Genomic DNA, 27,924 nt, shown 5'->3' on the forward strand with positions numbered 1-27,924 from the left:
CCGGTTAAGTGTCGTGTTATAACTGTCAGTCAAATGCAGCCCATGCGCAAGATTGTTCACCGGACCTGTTTCACTATCAGCAGAACTGTATATATGACCTGTGAGTTTCATTATTTTTCTTCAATTATTGTTATACAGGATGTTTATTTTATGTGCTCGTTTTATTTTACATTCACGATAATTGATTTGTGGTGAGTATAGTGTTATTTCTATCGAAAAGAGTGTGAGGTTTTTTTTACATGGAGAAATTGGTTCATATAACCCAGTTTAAGAAGACTCGCTGGATGTAGGTGGTTGAAAACTGGTCTTCGTGTCGATCTTTGTTGGTGGTTTATTCTCGTAATAGACGTATGTCTGATGATGTCGATATACGTAGAAGTGTTTCATTTTGGATGATGATTTAAGAGTGTCCAAAACTGCTCAACGTGGATATATCATATGCCATGCAGAGTGGGTGTCCTTCGGCTAAAAAGGAGATAGAAGGTGCTAGGTCAGCAAGAAGGTGGAGGTATATAGTGACTTTGCAGCGAAATTGAATTATAAATGAGTAAAAAGATCAGCTCTCAAAGATCGCCACGATTATCGACTTCCCGCAAACTTGAATATAACGTTGGTCCACCTGCTAATCTACCAGCTGGTATCTACTAGACATTAGATAACTTTTCGGGCATACTGCCACTTAAGACGGCATCTGCAGACCTCATTTCTGATTCAAGGCAAAGCTCAGCGTAACCCTCTAAATGATTTAAAGCCTTAAAAATTCGATTTAACCCTTTCCACTCCAACGTCGAGTGTCACTCGACCCTGATTTTGTTCCACAAGCTCCACTGTCGAGTGATACTCGACATGGTGTAATACTTCTTTTTGCGGAAAATTTTAAAACAGGAATGATTTTTGTTACTAAAACGTTTGAATCACGAATGAATGAAACATATTCTAGAATCGCAAGATACTATAATTCAATTAAATTTTATCGATGCTACATAACAGCCTTGGAGTGGAAAGGGTTAAGGCTCGATTGAAGTACTCTAGTCATCGATGTTTATTTATTTATCTATAGTAACTTACTGTTAACTTAATTTAATATCAGACTTTTATATCTTGAGTATATATGTGGAATGGAACGTTAGAGCATGCTTGAATAGAAATGTCAGATGGTACAAGCGAGAGGCGTGTAAGAGTAAGGGAGACGGACTACGGTTGAACGACGAAAGAGCGTGCAAAGTTTTAGGTTAGGAGTTCTTTTTAAAATAAATATTTGTGCCCCACGAAGGATTTTAAAATTCAATCCCTGCATCCCGATTACCACATATATATAGAAGCTTGGATAGAGTTACTCCGAGACACAAGGACCACAAAGTTATATCGACTAATTAACTAATGCGATATTTTTGTCTAATCAAATAAAGAATGGTACTGTGGTTAATAATTCCATTTACTAGTTTATGATGGAACACCAAATCACATGTTTATTCTCTGTTAGCTAATGTGTTCATATAGTAGCCACTGGAATGATTTATGTCTAAGTAATAAAAAAACCACCGAATAAGGATTGTTGAAGAAGAGTATCATATTTGATAATAATAATACGATAATAATAATGTATTTATTAAAAACAATACAATCGAATTAAATAAAAAAAATATATACATAAAAAGAGATGCCAAGATTTCAGAGGTATAATCCCTTCTTCCTATCCTTGGTTATGCTGACAGCTATATTATTAAACGGTTTTATTTAGTTCGACCCATACGGAATTTATTTGTTTATTCATTTGGGTCAAAATTAGAAATTGAAATTTGAGCACCTTCCCGTTGTCAGATTGATCTGAAATTTGGTACACACATTTAATTTAGATAACAATACAATATAATAAAATCAATAACATTATAAATCTAAGATGGCCGCCGATACAAAATGGCGGATTACATATTTTTCCTTAACCCCCTCAATATGGGTATCAAATGAAAGGGCTACACTAGTAAAACACGATGATTATGTCAAAATTTAAAATTCAAGATGGACGCCGTTCCAATATGGCCGACTAGGTACATATTTTTCCACAACCACCACAATATGGGTATCAAAAAACCGTTTAACTTAAAAGTTTTTAAATGTATTTATTTATAATAGTAATACGATAATAATAATGTATTTATTAAACACAATACAATCGAATTAAATAAAAAAATATATACATAAAAAGAGATGCCAAGATTTCAGAGGTATAATCCCTTCTTCCTATCCTTGATTATGCTGACACTAATTTTTATTATTATTATAGAACAACTCAATATGCTTAAGCGGCTTCAAAATTTTTGTATTGGGTTTATATTTGGCAGTTTTGTAATAAGCTCAAGTTTTTGCCAATTCGACTATGCCGGAATGCCCGCATCTTTTCCCTTCTATGGTATTTTGTTCACTCCTTAAATCTAGATTTAATTTTACGTGGCTCACATGATATCTATGATCATCGGAGAACTTGAAATTGTCTGTGCCTGTTCATCCTATTTCTATGGTGAAGTCTTTCACTGTTGTCGCTGTCAGGTTATGGAATGAATTACCAGAACCAATAAGATGCGTTCAATAGAGATTAATTTTTGACAGATGTCAGCATTTAAAAAAATGGTAAAAGAGTACTACTTTGGCCTCTAAAAGGCACTACCTTGGACTCCAAAATAGGATAATGTGTAGCATTTGTTATTTATTCGTGTTTATGTAATACCTTTTACATATAGATATGTCTATGTGTATATATGTATAAATAAGTATTTTTGTATATAGGTATGTCTGTATAGTAATGTACGTATTTGTGTGTATGTACATCCTAAAGTGCCCTATCATTCATGTCTCTCGTCTCCATCAAAAGGTTCTCTGGTAGAGATCGCCTCGAGCGACAAGACCGCCTCTTGTACCATATGAATTGTTTTTTTTCCTCTATTTCTTGTCTGTGGTGTACCAAAAAGTGTTAATAAATAATATATTTTAATGTATTTTTTTACTATATACATACTAAACTGCCCTTTTCTTCATGTCTCTCATCTCCATCCAAAAACGGTAAACAACCTTTGGATGGAGATCGCTTCGAGCGATAAGACCGCCTGTTGTACCTTTATATTAATTGTTTAATTTTTAGTTATTATCTATGTGCTTTAGTCACATTTTTTTAGATATGTTTATATAGTTTTTTGGTGTAAAATAAGATATATAAATATACACATTATTTTATTTTCAATAAGAGAAATTCATGTAAATTTTGATTATTTATTTCGAAAGAATTAGTGTTCGTGTACGTTTGTGTGTGTTTCTGTGTTTTTGTGTACATTCGTGTAAGCGGACCTTTTCAGCATAGGACTGCAAACAATACGCGGCGCACTTGTGTTCTATATTTTTAACGGGAATTATTATTTCTCTTCTTCTTCATTTTTTTTTATGGCCCCCGCTATTGGGGGCCTCTCGTACCCCTAACTTTTTGGGATTAGGGACTTTAATAATTTTTTTTCAGTCTTCTTTATTTATCACTCTCTTTCACGCGTCACAATATCTTTCTTTACTTTTGTCCTTCACAATATCTTTCGTTTTGCTCTTTTTTATACTTTTTTTCTTTCCTCGCCTTTCTTCCATCATCTTCTTACTCTAAGGTGGCTAGGTACAATTTATTTATTTTTATTCTTTAATTTTATCTTACATTTAATTTATCTTTATTTACACATTTATTTTACTTTCTTAATTCTTTATTACACATTTCCTCTTCTTCAGGTTGCTGCGGCTGCCTCTCTGCTCTAAGGCCCCGGTACAAGCGTCTCGTGGACAACATCTTCCCCGCGTCACCTCAGGATGGCCTGGTCAAATCCAACATGGAGAAGCTCACGTTCTACTCACTCTCCAGCCCTGAAAAGCTGGACAGGATCGGCGAGTACCTGTTCCAGAAGGCCTCCAGGGATATATACAGGCGGAGGCATGGGTAAGTGATATCTAAATTTATTTATGTTTTAAGACGATCAACTTCGGAGATGAGCTTTTCTTTCGAGACTGGTGTAGGGCATAGAAGAGACATATAACAGGTGGGCAAAAGTAATGTCATAGTGTGAACGCGCCTTGATTTTTACAAATGGCGCCAAATGTCACTGTGCTCCTGACATTTGTAGTGTCGATATAGAGAAAATTAGTTGTCAACAAGCGATGGAGGATATCTAAAAATTTGAATTAAAAATGTTAAGTTAAATTAAAAAAAAATTGAAAATGGTAATTTTAATTTTAATTAATTGTAAAATATGAAATAAAAGTAAAACTTTTTGTACCATTGTATCAGTCGATAGACGCTAACTGCAAAGCCCAGGCCTCCACCACTATTTTTTTATGGCACTCCTATTTGGCGACCCCACATCATCCCCTATCTTGGGTAAAGAGGGACTATTTAAAAAAAATATTTCATCTTTATTTGCGTTCTCATTTATTCTTTCATCTTTTATTCATCCCAAATTCGTTCATTCGTTTCATTCATCACCTCATTTTTGTCGCCTTCCAACCAGAATACTACAGGTTTACATTTAATTTTTTATAAGTATAAGCTATTTTATAAGTAGGTGTAGCTTACAGTATGGTATTAGTTACGGCCTTTCTTTTAATGACGGCAGAATAACACTCATTGTTTTTATGCGCCTGTAGCATATCTCTGTTGCGAAACTAAGCGGCGAACCGCGATAGTTCATGTTACGTCTTGTGTTTTAAGTTTTATGGACAGCGAAATAGAAGCGGAATGTATCGAATTGGCTAACGCGCTGGCTGGCTGCTTATCATATCATTGTTGTACCATGATGGTCCAAGATGATGCTCTTAGCTGTCTCAGGGAGCGCCGCGGCGTCCCCTGAGACAGCCGCGCCCGTGTGCGTTGCCCATCCTGCACTATAGGTTAAGACGCCCCTGGAGTTACCATTGTTAATGTCTTGATTTGTAGTGTAATATGTATAAACACTTTGTAGATTTTAAGACTATGTGTAAAACTGTTGATAGAATAGCTTTGTATCAGAGTAGATGTATTTGAAAGGAAATTAGTTATAGATAAAAATAATGGCGTATTAGTTTATTGGATCATAGTTTCTAATTGTCAGCTGAAGTGAAGACCTAAACCCATCCGGTGACCACTTCAGATAAAGATATCTTATAAAACTATTATCTTGACTTAAATGCGCTTGTGCGAATGTTTATGCGGAAACATTTCAAGGGTATTACTATGTGAAACTGTATCAAAACTATTGCAAAAAATCAAGAAAAAAAAGTTACGTTTATTTATTTGGAGGTGTTGTAACCTTAGGTGATAAGTCTGGCCACAAATTCTTTTACAGTTAAAAAAAAAACATGTTACATTTTAAATTTGGAATTCATCATTACCATGCATGCGGTTTCCAATCGATCTTATTGGAATTGTGTTGGTGGAGGCCTATGTATAGCAGTAGACTTACCGCGGTTAAAATGATGATATCAACGTCAACTTCATCACTGTCGAAGACTGATCTTAATCCTTGATGATGATTTATGGTTACTTTTATAGAGTGTTATATGCTCTAAATCCCATGATAGGTTAAAAGAGGAGGAGGTGGAGGGTTGAAAATATTGTGAACAGTGTTAAAAAAATGAAATAAAAATTGAGATATAGACATGTGTAATAGTAAAGAATAAAAAAATAATGGATACAAAAGAAAAATTTAATTAATATAAAATTTTAATTTTTTTATTTTTGATCCTCATTTTTTATGAGGATCAAAAATAAAAAAATTAGAATTGTTACAACAATGTAGAGGTATAAGGCGAAGGAAGAGGGGAGAGTAGACATTTTAAATTCTGTGGAAAATTTATTATCTTCCAGGACGTCTGTCCATCATGTTAGTGAAAAAAAAGAATTAAAACAGTGAAATTGATTTCAGTTTCGTTATCATTGCAATGGAGGCGATGGACCAGCTGCTACTGGCCTGCCACTCCCAGACCCTCAACCTGTTCGTAGAGAGCTTCCTCAAGATGGTGCAGAAACTTCTAGAGTCCACGGACCCTCAGCTTCAAATATTGGCCACGCAGAGTGTGAGTTTTATCCAACCTTCGTTCCCTTTTTTAAATTTTTTTTTTTTTACTAAATACTTAGCTTTCTTTATTAGGTTATTGGTTATAGGTATAAAAGCTATAAAGGGGTGAATGTCTAGCTATATAAATATATTTAGCTAGACATTATTGTTCTTGCTTTCAGTTCGTCCGGTTCGCTAACATAGAGGAGGACACGCCTTCATACCATAGGAGGTACGATTTCTTCGTGTCCAAATTCTCGGCAATGTGCCACAGCAACCATGGCGATAAACCCACCAGGGACAAGATACGCCTGGCCGGCATCCAGGGCTTGCAGGTGAGAGAATCCTATTCTATATATTTAAAGAAGGTAATTACTTTGTCACTCATAGAAAGAAGAATTGCTATATATATATAAATACTAGCTGATCCCCCAAACGTTGTTTTGCAAAAAAAATTAAAGTTTTTAATTAACAAATGTAAGATAAGGGTTGATCGTAGAGGGGTGAAAATTTAGGGTTGTATGTATTTTTGTATGTTGTATCATAAAAAAATAAAAACAAAAAATTTCGTCAAAAAAATAAAAAAAATTTTTAAGGGTGAACAACCCTTATCACTTAGGGGTATGAAAAATAGATAGTAGCCGATTCTCAGACCTACTTAATACGCATATAAAATTTGGTAAAAATTGGTCAAGCCGTTTCAGAGGAGTTCAAGTTCGAACACCGTGACACGAGAATTTTATATATTAGATATCTCAAGTATTCACGATGAAGAGAATTTACTATTTAAATTTAAAATTGCATATTTCTTTCTATCATGAAGCCACGTGTGTTTAATCTACAGAAATAATTTGAAGATGTTTTGAAAGGTTTCACGTATTTCAGGGTGTGATAAGGAAAACAGTGTCCGACGACCTGGTGGAGAATATTTGGGAGGCGCAGCATATGGACAAGATTGTACCATCGCTTCTCTATAATATGCAGGTGATAATTTTTTTCAAAAATCAAAACCAAAATTAACGATTTTGTCCGGAGACTCAAAATAATTTGTTACGTCATTAAAAAAATAAAAAGACATCAAATTCAAATTAACTTATTTTTTAAAGTTCATACATTTGAAATAAAAGAAAAGCTAAGGATGTGTTTACACGTGGCAATTTTTTTTATAAAGGCTTAACTATCATTAATTATTTTAACAGTATAAATAATGTAATGGATTTAGGCGTTATATTGCGAAAGTCTATCCTAGGTAAGAAAAGGACCAATATATAGCTACTTCCGCCATGCAGCAGTAGTCGTGCAATAAAGTGCACCGCCCGCCAGCCCGATTAGTTACTTAATTAATCATTACTATTACTAGATTATTCACTCGGTGTTTGGCACTTATCGGTGTAACATTACTCCTGAGGATGCCCCGTGGAGGGGTGAAACATGTGTTGAATGATTTAACGGTGGTAGTTGTGTAATTCGCATTGTTTGTCGCATGCGCATTTATCAGTGGGCGATTACTGCTGCATGGCGAAAGTAGCTATATATTGGTCCTTTTCTTACTTAGAAGAAGTAATAATCTAGCACTGGTTCGGAAGGCTGGTTTGCCGAAAAAAGTAATAATCTAGCACAGGCTCGGAAGGCTGATCTGCCGAAAAAAGCCAGTCTGAATCTCAACAGACGCTCTTTTAAAAGGAATTTAAAAATATTTCACATGTACATTATAATATCAATCATGTAAATAAGTCGACAAACCAAGTTTAATTTCGATCAAGTAAAAACTCTTGAATGCTATAATAAAATTAATCTAATATACTTTTAATTTTAGATTTGTAACTAAGAAAAGAGACGGTCTGATATATCTTGAGGAACTTTATTGCATATGCGTACAGTCAGACCCGCAAAGGTTTTGTTAACTATGCCTTGCAGTGGGCGTGTACCGGTTGACATGATAGCGTAATTCAATTTATAGGTGGCTGAAAAATACGAGACGGTGTCATGCATGGAGACAGACACCCGTGATGGTGCTGAAGAGGATCCCACGCGGCTGGCAGAGGCTTGCCTCCGGGAGCTGGTGGGGCGTGCTTCCTTCGGCCACATCCGAAGTGTACTTCGCCCTGTACTTACGTAAGTCCTCATTACGATCTGATGATGAACTAGGTTCAAAATACACGAAATAAACTTTCTAAAAATTTCTTATAAGTATTTTAGTTTGAAATAAAATATCTTTACATTTACACACTTTACAATCTTCTATTATTACTGATGAATAACCTACAATTAGCTAATGCTGATGTTTATAATATATATAACCATCTCATTAGGATGACAATGATTTAACAATTTCCGCGGACTTTTTTTTGGGTTAAGGGGCAGATATCCTTCCCTTTAGGGGGAGAAAAAGGTGTCATCGGTATCCTAAAGATGGCGCTACAACCTGCTTATGCATATCCGTCAGGACGATCAGCGGTGGAAAACCAGATTAATTTTGATGACTATCAAACATACCAGGCTGTGTTTAACTCTGCAGCGTGGAATGCCAAGCCAGGCTTTTACCCATCAATCTTTTACATGCGGTGAAATCATCCCCCGGATATATCTTGGTTTTATATCCCGTTTTAATTCCTCAGGTCCCTGTTATTGGTAGAGAATGATAGACACCCACTATGTTATATATCTCCCCAAGATGACCACGTAAACGTATCCCGTGATTTCCCATGACCTTGATCTATGTCATTGATCCAACTAGTATGTGAAGAATGAAAGTGGAAAATGAAAATAAAAAATTATGTGAAAAAAATTAAATTGCCAATAAAGACCCTGTCCCACCTAAGATAGGGGTACGAGAGGCCCCCAATAGCGGGGGCCAATTAAAAAAAAAAACTAGTATGTATCAGTTTCACGAACGATGTTTGCCCTCCCATTGCCACACACTTGGTTGCACACATCGAATGGTCATCACAGGTTGAAGAAGGGGTGGAGAGGGATACTACCTATTCACTATTCTGAACAGATATGGCAACAAATACCATACAGTATGAGAGTACGTTCATACGTTCCACTGACACCGTGGTAACATCTTACAAGCTCAGAGCTCTTCGGGTATTGAATATATTTTAAACTTAAATATATATGTTCAAATGTCACAATGCTATACCGCTGGGATACCACTGCACGGTGGAGGTTCGATGCTTGGGATAATCTATGTACAATTCACACTGTGCACTAATTAAAAGTAACCCTAATACCACACTGCGATTACCAGCCCCTCTCCCTAGTGTGGCTATATCCCCCCCATAAATATTTTAGGGGGAGACATATACCTTACCGTAGACGTTTATAGATGGTACAAGCTTTGTTTCTATAGTATAAAGTGGGAGTATGATTTATATATTTTCTCTTCAGCCACTTCGATCGACACGAACTTTGGGTACCGAACGATTTCGCCGTGCACACTTTCAAGATCATCATGTTCTCGATTCAGGTACGTTGACATAATTAAAACCACTTGGAATACCAGAATACAGTGATTAATTTTGAGGATCTCCCCTTTTTTCATGGCCCCACTTTTCTGGGCCTCTCGTTCCTAGGGCTTACAATACCGAAATAAAATCTTAAAATTGATATTTGATACTTGAAATTTGATGAACAACAGCATCAACATCCTCATCAAATCCATATAATCTCTTTTAGATTTTTGGTCTGATTTTATCCTCGGAAAAATACTAAGCTCATCGATCTTTTCTTTTTCCTCTCCCGCGATGATCAAAAATTAAAGATTGCTTCTAATAACTTGTAATTTCATTCTGCTTAACAACTTATTATTGCGATAGTGTTATAGAATGCTATATTTGATACTGTAACAATTATAATAATTAACAATTATGTATCAATAAATGTCGAGAATAATCTCTCGGGGTTTGTATATAAAATTAATAAAGGGCGTGCGAAAACTAATTATAAAACAGCAAGTTGCAATTACTCCAGCGCTAATAACATAAAGTTGTTAATAAAAAATTACTAGTTACATTTTTACTTACCTCAGTTGTTATATTGACTTGTTAACAAATAATATATGAAATCCAATATTAAATTCTATGTTAAATTTTACATATAATAGACTCGTAAGGTATTATATAATTAAAGAAGCAAAAATTATAATTAAATTGAAAGTATTTATGAAATAATATCAATAACTTGCGTTTTGTTTATTAAAGTATGCTCTTGAAAAACATAAACAATCAAAACTTCAATTTTAATTTGTTTACACTATAGCTGATTTGCAAAATGTAACAATCTAATTTAAACAATTTAATTTTCGTGTTACATACTTTATGTATATGTATAAACAAGACATATTCATTGGGCATTAGACGTAAAACATAAACAGTTGCTTTATATTGCTGAAATCGTCGCTTCTCGATGGCGCCATACTCGGCGATGTTTGTGTAATAAATATACCTGATATAGATTTTAATACAGTGAAATTAATATTATTTTAAATCGGATTTATATCGTGCATAAATTCAATTTTTCATCAACTAATGTAATATTGAAATACCGGTATTTTTTACATAAATAATACCGGACAAAAATCGTCCGGTATTATTTATTTATTTAACAGTTTATTGTACACAATAAAAACACTAAAGTAACAATACAAATATAACTGACACAACAGGCACTACTTATTTCTAACCAGAAATTTCTTCCAGTAGGCCTACTAATATTGTAAGCCCCACTCGTTCCCCCTATCACATATTTTTAGTATCCTACTATTTTAACTTGACATCCTTAGCTTTGTTACTCAAATCACCATTCAAAGCTTTTACATCACCGATCACCCTGTTCTTTGGATTTGCAGGCGCAGTACTCTTACAGCGTAGTGGAGGCGCTAATGCAGCATTTAGGCGCTGGGTCTGGCGCAGGACCTGCAAGGACCCGTGTGCGGGCCGCTCGGGCCTCTGTCCTCAGCAACATCGTCGCCATCGCAGCCGCCGACAGCGTTGGTGAGATACCAGATTATTATAAACTTTAAAAAGCTTCTTCATCATCATGTAATATGATGATCACTGCGGTAAACACAGCCTTTCTCAAAGATCCAACTTAACCATATCGTCGGTATACTTAGTGGGAGGATTGCCTACTTCCCAAATAACTTTCATTAACTTACAATGATCATACAATGCGATTAAAATAAGAATAGGACGGGCTCTCGGCTAACTTCACTCATATAAGTACGGTCAGCATTTTACGGCGAGCTCGAGAGATTATCAGCAATGTTGATAAGTACTTCGAGGAAGTGAAAAAACGTGCCATTATGTTGTTGGACCAGTTAAAATAAGCAAGAATTGTACCAGGGCCAGATGGCAATATTCATATATCGTATGATGTATTTGGAAGTTTCATTAAGCATTTGGAAACTGCTTCGAAGGTAGCCGAGCGAGTGACTTTAGCCACTTGTATTATTTTTTAACATTGCTTTTTTTGCACACTATACCAAGTTCCCGTTGTGACGTCACAACATGGCGCTAGGCCGGTCCTATTCTTATTTTAATCGCATTGTACTATAGAACAGCATTTTCCAACCTGTTTTGTGCCACGCCCCCACCTTAGCCTTTCTAAAATTCTTTCGCCCCCCTCCCCCTTCCCCAAAGTAACATATATAATTTATATATTAAAGCAAAAGGGTTAAACACGTGTCGAGTCTACCTTCGAATTGCCCCCCGTAGCAATCAAATATTCTCCCAGTGGGCTGTGGACCCTGCTTTGAAAAACACTGGTGTAGAATGACTGAAGATATCAATTTGATAAAAACTAGGGTCAAATAAGTAATTTAATGTATTAATAAGGTATATATATACAGGCTGCACCCTTCAACTTATTACCTACTACCTGTGCCCGCGACTTCTCACACGTGAAATTAATTTAATAACAGTAGCCTGATTTACTTCTTATTACATCAGCTTCTTGCCAGTATGAGTCCTGATAAAATCGGTCGAGCCATTTCAGAGATAAGCCGGAACAAGCAGACGGACAATTTTAAAAATGTTATTTTAATATATGTACGGTATATATATTCATGTGCATGTAGTAAAAAGCTGTCATTTCAATATTTCAATTTTATTTATTTGTATAGATAAACATTTAATATAGGTTGCATAAAGGCTTGGAATTTGCAATAATTAAGTTCAAGGGTTACCCCAAGGTCTTCGATATCTAATGGATTCAGGCGTTATTTTGGGGAAATCCATCCTAAGTAAGAAAAGGACCAATATATAGCTACTTTCGATGATAAATGCATTTATCAGCGGGCTGGCGGGCGGTGCACTTTATTTTCACGACTACTGCTGCATGGCGGAAGTAGCTATATATTGGTCCTTTTTTTACCAAGGTCTTCGATTTGGGCCATCACTTTTATTATTGATTGATAAAGCAAAATGAACTTACTCAGACTACCGGCATGAATTACAATCAAATTATTTTTTTTAAATAAGAGAAAGAGACGGATGATCGTAGCGGGCGTTGACAAATTGTTATGAAATGTAAAGATGCGTTTACATGCGGCTACTTTTTAAAGTCTACTTAATCAATCTAATAAATGCATGTACTTATCTTCTGTTTCCAATGCTTAAAAGTTTTTTTTTAATAAACTATCCACGTGATATGTTTCAGGTCCATCCGTATTGGAGATAATAAATAATCTTCTAACAAACTTGCGGGCATCTGTCGCCAGGGACTGTGAGGTAATTTGAATGTGTTAGTATAAAAGTTGTTATATGACTTGGCAGAGAAACTTGGTCAACCTGGGCTTCATCAGCAAGTTGACAGGCACTCAACGAGTCATGGGGAGGAGTGTTGGGATTTATCTACAAAATCGAATGTGGAATGACGAACAAAATTAACCTGCAAATGGCAGTGGGCAGACGATAAGGCTTTAAGGGTGAGGAGACGACAGACCAGAAACCCCAGCGAGAGACATCTACCCACAAACTGGATAGATGACCTTATGAAGTTTGTTGGAAGATCCTGAATTCTGGTCGATTCTGTTCAGTCTTTTTGAAAATAGGGGAGGTTTATGTCCAGCTGTGGTATTTCTGGGTAATTGGTGTCGGAAGTGATATGATAACCACAAGAAATATACCGAATAGTGAAGATGTGAAAACGTTGTTTGTTGTATAGGGTGGCCATAAATTTTTGCACTTTTGAAACAAGTGTAGAAATAAAAGTACAAATGCTATTTTGTTTATGATTTATTTATCGTAATTATCATTTATTAAAATTTATTTTTTAAAAATTACATCGTCGAGATGTGCTCCGTCTCGCCGTTGGCCCCTTACTCTCACGATTTTGGAGAAATCAAGTGTTGCTATTTGCAAAATTTTTGGCCTACCCTATATTTCTTAGTTTTAGATAAAATAAATATTAGATGAAACAAGTTATTAGATGAATGAGACTTGCTCTAAGTCGCGGGTTTCATAAAACAATCTCATATAATTCACACTTTGTGCATTAATTATATAGAATGGCATCTGCTTACAAAAGAAGTTTCCAGAGTATGCATCCTCTGCGTTCTATAATACCGCACTGCAATCGCCAACCCGCCTGCCAATCTGCGGTTACTCGCCATAGATATCTTTGAGGAAGGCCTATGCCTTGCAGTGGGCTTAATTTGAATCTCGAGTGAGGGGATTAAGAGCAGCTTGGTTAGCCCCCTCTCCCCCTTGGTGGACCAAAGATATATTCAAGGTCATAGGAAGACGTTGGATGCGGGCAGCGTAAGACTGATCATCATGGAGGTCTTTGAGGAAGGCCTGAACCTTACAGTGGGCGTATATTGGCTGATATGATAGTGAAGCTCTAAAGAAATGTATTACAGCTGGAAAGAACTTCATCCTCTTTATTCTTTACAGAAAGAGAGCGACGAGAAGCAATTCCAGGATGCATTGATCAACGCGCTGGGAGAGTTTGCGGATCATTTGCCTGACTTCCAGAAGATAGATATCATGATGTTCATCGTAAGCAAGATCCCAAGCAGCCAACGTGGGGGGAAAGCCACCAAGGCTGACGTCATGCTGCAGAGCATCCTCTTGAAGTCCCTCTTGAAGGTAAATATCTTCTTACCAATAACATGCGATTCAACTGGTTTTAGTCTTAACGTATTAAAAAGATGCACTAACCGTTTATTAGAACTGATTATACAGGGTGATTACTTATAGGTATAAAAGCAATAAATGGATTAATATAAGCTGGAGTCGGTGGGGAATAACAACTAGTGGTGGCGTGTAAATACAACACACTGGGTTGAAGTCGTCGAAGCTATACAGGATGATTGTAAAATCGTTAATTGTGTAAATATAAAGCTTATCTGCAGACTTTGTACTGCTAGAAGATATTGGTCAGTCGTATTAAATAAAAACATAATTCTAAATGATCAACTTGTATATTGCTTTTTGCTAAAAAATACACTATATATTCAACTCTTTAAAACACACCTATAACCAATCACCCTGTATAATCTTACGACTAACTAAAATGTATATACATACTATTAGTACCAATGCAAAGAATTGTCTTGATGTAAAAGAATTCTATTTTCAAAAATTGTATTTTATCTTTATAATTATAAGTAAAAAAGTGTGAATGTAAATCAAAATGTCTGATGTGACAGTGGGCGGGGCTACATCGATCGTGCAACCAATGTCTGTTAGGATAGAGAGGTTTTCACGAACCGGGAGACAAGAGATGAGTAACCTATGAGTTGGACCGACCACATAGTCAAAGTAGCTGGAAGTCCGTGGCTGCGAGGAGGAGACGGTTTTGCAGTGGGCGTCTAAAAAATACATTTAAAAAACTTTTAAGTTAAACGGTTTTTTGATACCCATATTGTGGTGGTGGTAGAAAAATATGTACCTAGTCCGTCATATTGGAACGGCGTCCATCTTGTATTTTAAATTTTGACATAATCATCGTGTTTTACTAGCCCTTTCATTTGATACCCATATTGAGGGGGTTAAGGAAAAATACGTAATCCGCCATTTCGTATCGGCGGCCATCTTAGATTTATAATGTTATTGATTTCATTATATTGCATTGTCATCTAAATTAAATGTGTGTACCAAATTTCAAATCAATCTGACAACGGAAAGGAGCTTAAATTTCAATTTCTAATTTTGACCTAAATAAACAAATTCCGTACGGGTCGAACTAAATGGAACCATTTAAAAAAATAATTAGAAATAATAGAAATCTCTCCACTTTTGTTTTAAAAATGTGTTATGTCTTTGTGTAGGTAGGTACGACGTATAAAACGACGGAGTTAAGCAAGGCCTTCCCTGCAGCATTCCTGGAGGCGCTGCTACGGTTGTCAGGAGCAGGAGAAGCAGGCACGCGTGCTTTGCTGCAGCGAATCCTGCACACGCTGCTTGATCGACGTGGAAACGCACCGCTATTAGCTCTACCAACGTAAGCACACACAATATCACAAAAATAGTGGTAGCAAAAGGGGGAGGGGGGGCTGTGATAAATTCCTGTTACTAGTCACTCCGAAGTGGAAGGGGTCTGTAATTGTTTACCGTTACAGGAAATGGAGATAAAGAGAGTAGGTGGAGGTATGATTCTATGTTTGTGTTATTATTCAATCATAAGAAGTGAAGATAGAGAAAGAGAGGTAGCAAAAGAAGGGTGGGTGTATGAATTGACGTTTCTGTTAATTATGATTTAATTATTTATGTTTATGTTACTAATCGTTCGTAAGAAGTGGAGATAGAGAAAGAGAGATAGCAAATGAAGAGTGGGTGTATGAATTGACGTTTCTGTTAATTATGATTTAATAATTTATGTTTTTGTTACTAATCATTCGTAAGAAGTGGAGATAGAATGAGAGATAGCAAAAGGAGAGTGGTTATGTGAATTGATTTTTCAGTTAAATATTATTTAATAACTTGTGTTTGTATTACTAATCATTCGTAAGAAGTGGAGATAGAGAGAGAGAGAGAGAGATAACAAAAGGGGAGAGGGGTCAATAAACTGATGTGACTGCCATTAACTGTGGCCCAATATATTTCCTTTTTAATGAACTTGTTTGAATATTGAAAATAAGGTAACTAACGATATGATCTCTTTGTCTAATCTCATGGAAATAAGAGAGATAGATGTATTCAAAGGTGTTACATATTTCAGTGTAGATTATGCGGAACTGGGCCTGACGGTGGAGAAGTGCTCGCGACCTGACCTGATCTTCATCAGCAAGCACGGCTACGCCATCTTCAGCTCACTGTATGATGGTGAGTGTAATAATTCTCAGCCGAATCAAATCGTTTCGAAAGTAAATTTTCTAATGACCCGTTTTTTAGCTATGTCCAACGTTGGATATTAGACAAGATGAGATGTCTAATCCAGCCACACCCTATAATTATTCAAATCGCGTCAAATTAGAAATCTGAGTTTACAATGACCAGTTTTATTTTTAATTGACTATATATTATTATTTATCATCATAATCATCTCAGCTGATGTTTACTTCTAAATATAAGCCAAGGAGAGATGTCCCAGCTAGCCAAATTGTGTAATTAATCAAATCATTTCAAATTAGAAAGTTAAGTTCACAATGACCTGTTCTTGTATAATTTCGAATTCAATCGCTTCACACTGCAATTCAACGACTCTAAGTAATTGCCTAAAAAATGAATAAAAACTAAATTACAGGTTAATTTTGTATTATTATATAATGGGCTTTTTAAGCAGTGATAGAGGACTTAGAATTGTGATCGAAAGTAGCTGGTCTTTCAGAAATGCAATCTTAAATTCACACTTTGTTCATTAATTGTATAGGATTTCCACTGCTCACAAACAAGTTTCAAGAGGATGGACAGCAGCATCCTCTGACCACAATAATACCACACTGCGATCACCAAATCACCTGCCAGGCGTGGTGATTATGGTATATCTCCTCGTAGATATCTTTGGGAAGATTATGCTTTGCAGTGGTCGTCTATAGGCTGAACCGACAACGAAAAGAAACTTTAGGCTAAGCTTCATGAAGTCTGCAAATGCCATTTGGCAGATTATTAACAAAATCATGGTACTTCCAGGTCTCCAGCTGGAGTCGAACACGGTAGAGAACGTGGAATCGATCTACACGACCCTGGCTTTACTCTGCTTAGAGCTGGCGTCTGAGGAGACGGTGTGTGATATGCTGCAACTCATACTGGCGTAAGTGAAGATATGGACACCAAACAACAATAGCTGTGGCACGGAAACCACGAGGATCAGGGGCTAAAGTGGGAGGCAGTCATCGTTGTCCGTTGAACAATAGACATCCTGGGGATGTATAACAGTGTCACATGCGGTGGAAGCAGTATCACGTCACACACGTGCGTGTGATACACGGATGAGACTGAAGATGCAATCGCGAGATTCATCAATGTGGCGAATACGGTAACCGCCGCACACTAGCGCACAACCTGATGATGGAAATATGGAGTAAAGATGAGGAAGTAGTCGCGAGAAACGTAATTTTAAAAAACTGGACATTGTTATGGCGTCGTTAAAATATATTTAGAGATTTAGTAAATACTGTAATATGCAAAAACGTGAGGAGAAAACTTTTTTTTTTTTCGGATATGTTAATCGTCCAAAAAGGCACAGACGTTAATATTTATTGAATGTAGATAATAACATAAAAAAATAACACTAAACAACATTAAACACAATCATTGCTTAGTATTAAATAAATAATCTAACTATGGAGGAATTTAATGTATACAGGATGTTCGGTTAACGGTGTCAAAATTTTAATGTACTGAATGTTTAGCAGGCTTGAGCACCTATTTACAATCAAATGTAAAGTTATTACTTTAAAACTGTATAACAATGCAACAGACCAATAAATTCTGGCTGTACAAACTCTTCAAAAACATAAAATGAACAATAATTAATTTTAATATCTAAGAAAGGGACTAATATATAGTTACTTCTGCTATGCAGCAGTAGTCGTGCAATGAAGTACACCACCCGTCCGCCCTATACATCGTCTTTTTGACTCGGTGTTTGGCACTGGTCGGTGTAACATCTCCTGAGGATGCCCCGTGGAGGGGTGAAACACGTGTAGGGTAGTTTAATGGTGGTAGTTGTGTTTCGCATTGTTTATCGCACGCGCATTTATCAGCGGGTGCACTTCATTGCACGACTACTGCTGCATAGCGGAAGTAGCTATATATTAGTTCCTTTCTTAGTTAGGATGGACTTCCGTGAGGTAACGCCTGAATCTATTAGATAATTTTAATATATAGTGATCGAAATTTTTTTTCTTTTTTCTTTTCTTCTTCTGTTAGAAGTAACGGCTGGAAGACATAGGTTTAACAAATAGGTTGTTAATAAAGTGCGATTGATTATTAGTTTCTGGTCGGCTCTTAGATCAGCTAGCCGGTGGTAGCTTATTGCTTATAATGTTAAAATAATTGACGATTTGAAAGCTGGTACACGGGCTATTTGAATAAATTTACTTAAAATTTAAATTCGTGTTCACAGTATTCAACAATCAGCGCTGAGCAATCCGGTCTTGAGTAGCTCTCAACAATGCAGACTCCACGCGGTAGCTATTTCGCTGTGTGCACTACCCCCACACGTGCTACCCCTACCCGCTCTCAAAGACTACGTATCCAGGGTGAGATGAGATATATATATCTTATTCTATACCAGCTATAACAGTCAACCAAAGTCAGTCAGTCACCCCAGTTTTAGTCAGTAAAAGTCTGACACTGCCTGGGCCCTCTATTCCCAGGCGTCCAATGAGGATTCCCCCCACCCCCCGTCTAGATATTTAGTAAATAAAGGCTCTGACTATGTTAGAGGAAAAATTTGTAAAATAAAATTCAAAATAAGTCACCCAAAAGCATATATGGTAGCAATATCAAAGAGATATCCAAAATTATTTGTTATTATCTTTTGTTTTGAATCATTATTGGATATGTATCTTTTTGTAAACACACAATTTAGAGTGAATAATTTGCAATTGAAGTTTTTGAATAATTTAATTGTTACATAGTTGTCATAGTATAAACCATGATGATCTATGAGATCTGCAGTCGTAGCAGTATCTTGCTATATAGCACGGAGAACAGATGGCATTAAAGTTCTGGAGAGGGAAGACCACGGAGCGACTCAGAAGAGATGATGTTCTTATTAAGTTCGTTGGAAAACTTGACTTAACCCAGGCCGCCAATAAATAATATTAGTCTATGAGAGGGAGGGGGGGCTATGTCCAACAGTGAACGTCTTATAACTACAATGATGAGGTAGCAGACTAAAAATCTAATTTAGAATATAAACGTTCATAAGTCATGTAATATATTTTACAGATTATTGAAGCCCGTCGCGAGGAGGCCCCGCATCTTCTGCCACCGCTTCTAGAAGATTACGACAACCTGTCTCCATCGCGAATGCCCTCGAAACTGCCTTACTTGATGATTGATCAGGTAACTAATTCATCTTTTTTCTCTTTTCCTTATATAACATTTCAGTTTCACTTTTAATGAAAGCCTCCGTTATTGGGTACTGTTCTTTCCTCCATCTTATTTTTGAAACAGGGATAAAAACCTTTCTATTTTCACCCTTTCTCTCTCTCTCTCTTTCTTTCCTCTTTCATCCTTCATAATTTCTATCTTTCTCATAGCACTCATTTAGATTATAATTCATGTTTGGGGTTATAGAACCATCTGGGATGTAGAACTTATAGATTTCCTATAAAATCGAGTAATATTACAGTTGAGGTTTATAAGCCTTTAGCGTTCTGTTTCGTAATATATAAAGTCCAATAAGGCTGCAGCATCTAGAAAAAAAATTTCAACCTGTGATAAATTTTTAAATTCGTGATAATTTTAATCTGTGATATTAGCCTGTAAGAAAAAGAATAAGAATAAAGAATGAACAGAAAAGTTGAGATAAATGTTAAAGCCAAAGAAAAGAGGTAATTAAATGAATAAATGTAAATGTAGAATCCAGAAGAAAAGGTGATGAAAGTGAAAAAAGAATGGGAAGGAATGATAGATAATGTGAAATGAAGATAGGAGAATGAATGGTATACGTTGAATTGAATGTATGATGAGAATGAATATTAAATATTATGTGAAAAAATTATTTAAAATGTAGGGGAGCAAAAGAGGTCACTAAAACGGGTTAAATAAAAAGGAAATATCCAGATAGAGAAAAAAAAATGTAACCAGTATAAATGTATGTACTTTTGTTACAGATGGCGCTGGCAGAGTGTCTGAAAGCTTGCGGTATCGACACCAGTAGACTGCAGTCCCCGCTGCCGTATAGTTCGGGAAGCGCGGCGGGCTTGGCACATCGGCACAGCTGGGTTGAAGCTGGTGAGTTCTTTGGTCAATAATAAACTGGAGGGGAAGGGGGATAACAGTACTTCATCATGGATATTGACCTTCTGTACAATACGATTAAAATAAGAATAGGACCGGCCTAGCGCCATGTTGTGACGTCACAACGGGAACCTGGTATAGTGTGCAAAAAAAGCAATGTTAAAAAATAATACCAGTGGCTAAAGTCACTCGCTCGTTTACCTTCGAAGCAGTTTCCAAATGCTTAATGAAACTTCCAAATACATCACGCGATATATGAATATTGCCATCTGGCCCTGGTACAATTCTTGCTTGTTTTAACTGGTCCAACAACATAATGGCACGTTTTTTCTCTTCCTCGAAGTACTTATCAACATTGCTGATAATCTCTCGAGCTCGCCGATGTAAAACACTACCTCTTTTGCTCACTGTAGAACAAATTAAACAATCAACAAAAACAATTATTATTATTTTTTTATTTTATATATTTAATGCTGACCGTACTTATATTTGTGAAGTTAGCCGAGAGCCCGTCCTATTCTTATTTTAATCGCATTGTATTGTATTTCACGCGTAAAGAGTAAATCTTCTAATTTTTATATATCAAAAGGAACCAAGGAACAGCTACTTGGATAGCTACATGCTTCACGTTTTTAATAGAACCAGCTTTGCACCTGGATCCAGTATCTTCCGATGAACATAATGTCGTCTGTCCATTGTGGCTGGACATCCCACGCTGCGTTTGCCGGTCTCTGGTCTACGGATCCTCGTGGTCCCGGTCTTTGATTTTTCTCTTTAAAGTTCATCATCATTGTCATTATTTCAATTGTAACGTCCACTGTTGGAAAAATTCCTCACATTTATAATAGGGCCCGTCGGGAACTTGGATCCTTGCGGGTCCCACGCTGCGTTTTTTCATGGTCTCCAATTCAGAACCTTACTGCTCCAGTAGCCATCTCTTCTGACTTGGTCTGCCCGATGCTATTTTAACTAATCAGCTGGGCCATGTCGGTAAATTTCATTTGAAGATTCGATCTCGTAGAAAAATTCCTCGGTTGATTCAGTGACTGTAAGCTAGAGGAGGCTCATGTACAAAGCACCTTCTGAAAAATAATAATGATCTAAATAAAATTAGTTATTCCATCTCTTTCGCGCTATATGCATCTCTTTTACTACATCCTCAGACTGCCTTTATAAATCTTCTTTAAGAATTTTATGCGTTATTCATCTCTCTTTCATACTTATAATTTTATATGTGGTTCACCTCTTTTTCATACTTATTCATATTTCATCATATGTATCTATATATAGAAAGAAATTTCGAAGCGAAAATCTGAAAGAGCTGCGAAAATCCATGTCCAACAAAACTAGAGTAATCATTGAAGAGTGTTTCCATTTAGGAGCTGCCCAAGGTCGTGATAGCTTAGCGGATATCGCGGCAGGACCTGCAGAGCTGGACAGCGCAAATAGCTCGCCCGGCGTGCAGCGGGTACGTACATACAAACACATTAACCTACACATACCTACATGTTAACACAGAGAGAAAGAGAGAGATATACATACGTAGACACGTGCGTATGCCCTTTCATTCACACATCCTCTTTATATTTTATGACCCGGAAAAAAACTGCTCAAACTGCATGATATTCTAAGAGATATTATCCCGCCGCAGCAAACTCAATACGACGCATTGGACGAAGAATACAGGATGTTCATAGAAAAGTACAACCGGAATCATCGAGCCATCATGCTGCGATTCGGCGTTTACGTAAATACAAGTGTTTGTTAATGGTTTTCTATTCACCATTGATTAGTAACTGATGTTAGGGTTGCCACTAAAAATGTGGTACGTTTCAATATACCGTCTACCAGAAGTGAAAGACTTCTAAAGTTTTCTATTTCACTTGTGGAATATACTCACGTCTTCCCTTTATTATAGACATAGACTTACTATAGTCAGTTGTCCCTCATATCTCTGTCTCAGGTGATAAATCTAGCCTTCTCTTTCTTTCGTTCTTTCTCGGTCTTTACATTTAACACGAGCAACGGACTTCACCGAGTCCGTTAATCAAAGAGACTAAAAGGTAGTCTTAAAAGTACGAGACTCCCCCCTTCGTTCTTTGAAGCGATTTTGATCTTTGACTCTGGGGGACGGTACCCTTTTCTGTTACTCCGTCTCCTCTGCGGAAGGAGATAGACGTAACCATCTCTGTTCTAAAAAAAAAAACACTGAAAAAAACTTATTTAGAATCACACGTCCCTGTCAAAGAGTAAGAGATAAGACAGCGAGAAGCATGCCAAAAACGGGAGGAGAAGAAAAATCGGAATAAAATACAATGTAATTGGAAATTAAAATTCATTCTCACCTCGTTTACCAAAAACGAAAACTTTAGTGACTACCCCCCTTACCTCTCCTGAGTAATGAGTAAACCACGCCTCTTGGCCAATTAGACCACTGTCAACTAGAAAGCAGTGTCCACATTGACCAATCCCAATAACCATTACAGAAAGTAAAGGCGCAGTTTTTATCAATTTTAAAAATTAATACGCCATTATTTATGATAGAGTTCGTTTCTAAAAGAAGAGTAGTTTGATAAAAAAGAGAAGTGTGTACTTCTTTAGTTCTTACCTAAATCTGCCTCGCAGCGCACTGACACTGAATTTTGGAATTGGAGTCACCAAACAACAGAGAGCTACGGAAGAAAAGAAAGACTTGATGTGGTATATATATACATGATATTATGTAAATATTTACAGAATGTTGATGTATACCGTTTAGATTCATATTAAATTTAACTTTAGATACAGTCATATAAAATCATTATATTATTATCTGTATAGTGGATATATAGACTTCATTTATTTTTATATGTAAGAAACATTTTAGGAGGCATAAATTTAAATCCCATCTGTGGGAACCCAAACGTGAACAAGAACTGTGACTTCGAGATGGGGGGATATAATTTTATGACTGAGGTGTCTACCTATGATGCTTCAATAGAGATTTTATTGGATTTGAGCTCATGTAACCTTCTCTTGTTTTAAATAGCGACGAAGTTGTCTATTTTCACTGCGTTACTTCGTAGTTAGTCACTTCCTAACTAGACATCATTCATATTTAATGGAATCAGGCTTTACCTTGCGGAAGTTCATCCTAAGTAAGAAAAGGACCAATATTTAGCCACTTCCGCACACGCAGTGGTAGTCGTGCAACAAAGTGCCCGCCAGCCCGCTGATAAAAGCGTATGCGGCAAACAATGCGAATCACACAACTGCCACCGTCAAATTACTCATCACGTGTTTCACACCTCCACGGGGCATCTTCGGGAGTTATGTTACACCGATTAGTGCCAAACACAGAGTGAGCACAGTACGTCGCCGCTTTTCTTTTCTTACTTACACATCATTCGTTTGTATCCTGGCGTGGGATCGGCACGGTAGAAGATATTATCCTGTATGTCGTCTTTTACGACATCCCAGTAAGAGTGGGAGTGGTGATATTCTTCATGTTAGGCAAGGGGAGCACACGCGGAGATATAAGAGAAAAAGAAAGAAGAGAAATATATCATAAATACATAATAATTATTAAAAAAACGGTGGAAGGATTTTGGATTCAATCTTACACTTTGTTTTTGTACTTGTTTTTTTTTTCCAGCATTTTGTGCAATAATTACATAAGATTGTCACAGCTCAGAAAGAAGTTTCCAGAAGATGGGCAACAGCTTCCTATGCGTACCATAATACCACACTGCGATCGTCAACCAGCCTGCCAAGTGTGGAGATTATGGTATATCCCTCCTTAGATATCTTTGCGGTAGATCTATGCCTTCAATGGGTTGAATCGACTCCTCAAGGAGTCCTCAACCTTCACTACCTTATATGAGGTATAAGCTGGGTATATCTATCTGAATCTATCAATACCATTTGGGCAGCAGTGTAAGTTAGGTTAAAAAATGTGGGTAGGTAAAGAAATTATTGTGTTAACAGCACACCACGCAATCGGACAGCGTGAGCCTGGAGGCACTGAGGCGTGCGGCCCACGGGCCCAGCGAGGCCGAGAAGAGGGAAGCGGAGCGAAAGAGGGCCACCCTGAATAACACCTTCCGGACAGCACCCTTCGACTACCTGCTGCACCTCACGCAGCCTAAGGTATGTATACTTTATTTTCTTGAGGAAATCCTATATGAGATCCACCTCCGTTATAACCAATCTGTATTATCATATGTACTCAAGTTTTGATATTTAGTATTTATTTTTAATCTATAAGATTTTCTAGATATGTAAAATACTACCTATTTTCAAGAAAATGTTTAAGAACCATTTACTAGACCTGTAATTATCTATCTGTTAATTCATTTCTTTTTCTTCTTCTGTTTCTTTCTGAGGCAAGTGCGATCGAACCAATACTGATCGAAGTCAGTTAGATGTTTTTTTTATTATTGTATTATATTTATAATATGTATTAAACCTTTTTTATTATAAGTATATATGTTATATACGTATGTATGTGTGTTTATGTATGTATGTCTATGCATGTTTATGTATATTTATGTTCATTTGTTTGTGAATATGTATTTTTTTGTACACGTGAACTACCCTTTATAAGTACTTTTATTTTTTCCTTACTATGGTTGTCTGTAAGAGATTGCCTTGTGTGATAAGACCGCCCATTGTACTTTTCTGTATATATATATTCTGTGTATATATATATATATATTTCTGTATATATATATTATTGTATCTGTATATTATGTATCTTATCGTGTACAATAAAGAATATTAAATAAATAAATAAAATAGAATAAAAAATATAATCTGTTGCACCTTACTCTGCTTATTGTCTGCAGTAAACACGCGCAGACGTAACAATAACATTAAATATGATAAATCTGTTAACTAAAATAAAATGATCTTCGCAGTATGAGATCCAGGACAAGCTGCAAGAGATCTTCTCGTCGCTGTCCCAGGAGCCGCTGCTGGCAGGCGGCTCGCCCAGCGCCAAGTTACGTCGGGCACAAGACCAGTGCCTGCCCGAGCTCTTCCTCTACTAAAACACGGTATGCTTGTTATTCTGATCTTCTACTCTCCTCTTCTATCATCTTTCTAATAACAACACTTCTTCGGTAATAAAATGTTTAAATAACTGCTATTTTCTAGGGACATCTTTACTCCATTAACAGCACTCTGCTAGTTTGTTCTGTCTTGGTATAAGCTTTCTTCTGCAGACATTGCTACTGCAGTGTCAACGCTTATATCATCTCACTCAATAGCAGCTCTAATTCAAGAACGGTTTTCTTTAAGTTCTGCTGTTTTTTCCATTGGTAGCTCTTGTTCTCTCTTGGCTAAAGCTCTTCTTCTCTCTCGGCTAAAGCTCTTCTTCTCTCTCGGCTAAAGCTCTTCTTCTCTTTCTACTAAAGCTCTTCTTCTCACTCGGCTAAAGCTCTTCTTCTCTTTCGACTAAAGCTCTTCTTCTCACTCGGCTAAAGCTCTTATTCTCTCACGGCTAAAGCTGTTCTTCTCTCTTAACTAAAGCTTTTCTTCAGTAACTGCTTTTATAACAGCACTTCTTCATTCATAGACCTACTCCATTGACAGTTCTCATCCAGTAACGAAAAAAGATCTTAAAGTAAAAGCGTTCCTCGAGTGACAGCTCTGTTCTATTGGCAGCTCTCTGCTAGCAACAGCTTTTCTCCAAAAACAATTCTCTTTTAGTAACAGCTCTCTAATAGAACATTTTTTCTTCAGCAAAATAGCTTTTTTTCATCTAGAGCTCTACCTACAGCTTTGCTTCAGTAACACCTTACTTCCAGTGTCATCTCTCATCTAGTAACATTAATTAAGTCACAGCTTTCTTCCTTTATTCCAGATCTATTTCAAGGACTGTTCTCTATAAACTTCGCTCTTTTCCATTGGCAGCTCTCTCTTAGCGAAAACTCTACTTTAGGAACTGCTTTTCACGAATAACAGCTCTCCTAAATGAAAGATCTACCCCATTAATAGCTTCCATCCAGTAACAGTTCTCCTTCGAAAAAGGTCTTTTGTAGTAAAAGTTCTTCTCTAGTAACACATTACCAGCAACAGTTCTACTCTGATAACACCTTTCCTCCAGTAACAAATCTGCTTCATTCACGACAGCATTTTGCCCAGCTAAAGCTCTTGTTGAATAACAGCTTTTCACATGTAACAAGTCACATGTAGTCATGGATCTACTCGTTTGACATTGACTTTAATCCAGAAAAGCACTCCTTAGGTAATGGATCTCCCTCAGTAACTCATCGGCAGTAACAGCTCTTTTCCTGTAACATCACTCACTTAATAACATCCCTCCATCAGTAACATCTCTCCTTCAGTAACATCTTTCCTGCATTCACAGATCTCTTTCAGTAACATCCCTCCTTTAGTAACATCTTTCCTACATTGAAAGATCTCTTCCAGTAACATCCCTCATTCAGTAACATCTTTCGTCCACTGATAGCTTTCTTCAAGTAACATCCCTCCTTCATTTATATCTCTCCTCCATTGACAACTCTCTTCCAGTAACATCCCTCCTTCAGTAACATCTTTCCTACATTGACAGATTTCTTCCAGTAACATCTCTCATTCAGTCAATATCTCTCATTCTGTAACATCCCTCCTTTAGTAACATCTGTTCTTCAGTTATATCTCTCCTCCATTGATAGCTCTCTTCCAGTAACATCTCTCCTTCGGTAATATCTCTCCTCTATTGATCTCTCCTGCTCTTACATCTTTATTCCAGCGTCCAGTTCTCCATTTGTGTCAATTTTTCTCCAGTAACAACGGGTATTTTTTTACTTTGTATTAAAACATTGCAATAACAATTTGTGTCTTAGTAAGGTAACATCTATACATTAACAGAACTTGGTGATCTGTTGAATTATTGGATTTCCTTAACTCTGAGTCCCAACAGTGGAGATACAAGTTGGTTTATAGGTGTTAAAACCTATAAACAATCACCGCTAGCAATGATCAATTTATGTATTTATGTAATTTTCTATTCCAGGCGCTCAAAAGCGAGATATCGATTTGCATGGCATGCGCCATTTTGAATTCGTGACGTCATTAACAATGCTTCCATGACTTATCGTATAATTACTGCCAAAGGTTGCCATGCGTCAAGGCATACGTTGTTTCTCTATTATGTAGCTCCGATATAACCGCTTAGCTAATAGAATTTAGACCATTGTTACTTATAATAATTAATATTTTAGTGTTATAGACTTTATAACTATCCACGGATCTATATCGATATATTTGATTTAATATATCTATGTATTGCAACAGCACTATATTGATGACATACAGTGTACATCACTATTCAGTACCGATGTAGTGATGTGACTACGTCGATTAAAAATGGCTTCAAAATAATCGATACATCTGCAACTGTAATGCAATGTTGTCAAGAAAAATCGATATTTTCTTAAATCGATTTTTATTGATGTTATATATTTGTAACACTACTATATCGATAATGTGCCGTTGTACATCACTATACAGTACCG

At 36.6% G+C, this 27,924-nt stretch overlaps 1 protein-coding gene across 1 annotated transcript; it reads left to right on the forward strand.

Moving 5' to 3' along the window:
• Positions 1 to 16: 16 nt before the first annotated feature.
• stmA (Protein EFR3 homolog stmA) lies at positions 17 to 27,916 on the forward strand. The gene is made up of 20 exons (XM_068769103.1): positions 17 to 100; positions 3,760 to 3,964; positions 5,925 to 6,075; positions 6,239 to 6,391; positions 6,942 to 7,040; positions 8,017 to 8,171; positions 9,450 to 9,528; positions 10,909 to 11,053; positions 12,720 to 12,790; positions 13,958 to 14,152; positions 15,337 to 15,509; positions 16,227 to 16,330; positions 17,138 to 17,258; positions 18,576 to 18,711; positions 19,406 to 19,522; positions 20,296 to 20,416; positions 21,802 to 21,890; positions 24,389 to 24,550; positions 25,321 to 25,458; positions 27,423 to 27,916. The coding sequence occupies exons 1-19, from the start codon at positions 34 to 36 to the stop codon at positions 25,450 to 25,452; spliced, it is 2,475 nt and encodes an 824-aa protein (XP_068625204.1). The 5' UTR covers positions 17 to 33; the 3' UTR covers positions 25,453 to 25,458; positions 27,423 to 27,916.
• The last annotated feature ends 8 nt before the right edge of the window (positions 27,917 to 27,924 follow it).

This window comes from Battus philenor, unplaced genomic scaffold (assembly GCF_028537555.1).
Source record: "Battus philenor isolate CCGP_79_NKW_IND1 unplaced genomic scaffold, ilBatPhil1.0.hap1 SCAF_27, whole genome shotgun sequence".
Classification (NCBI taxonomy): Eukaryota; Metazoa; Arthropoda; class Insecta; order Lepidoptera; family Papilionidae; genus Battus; species Battus philenor.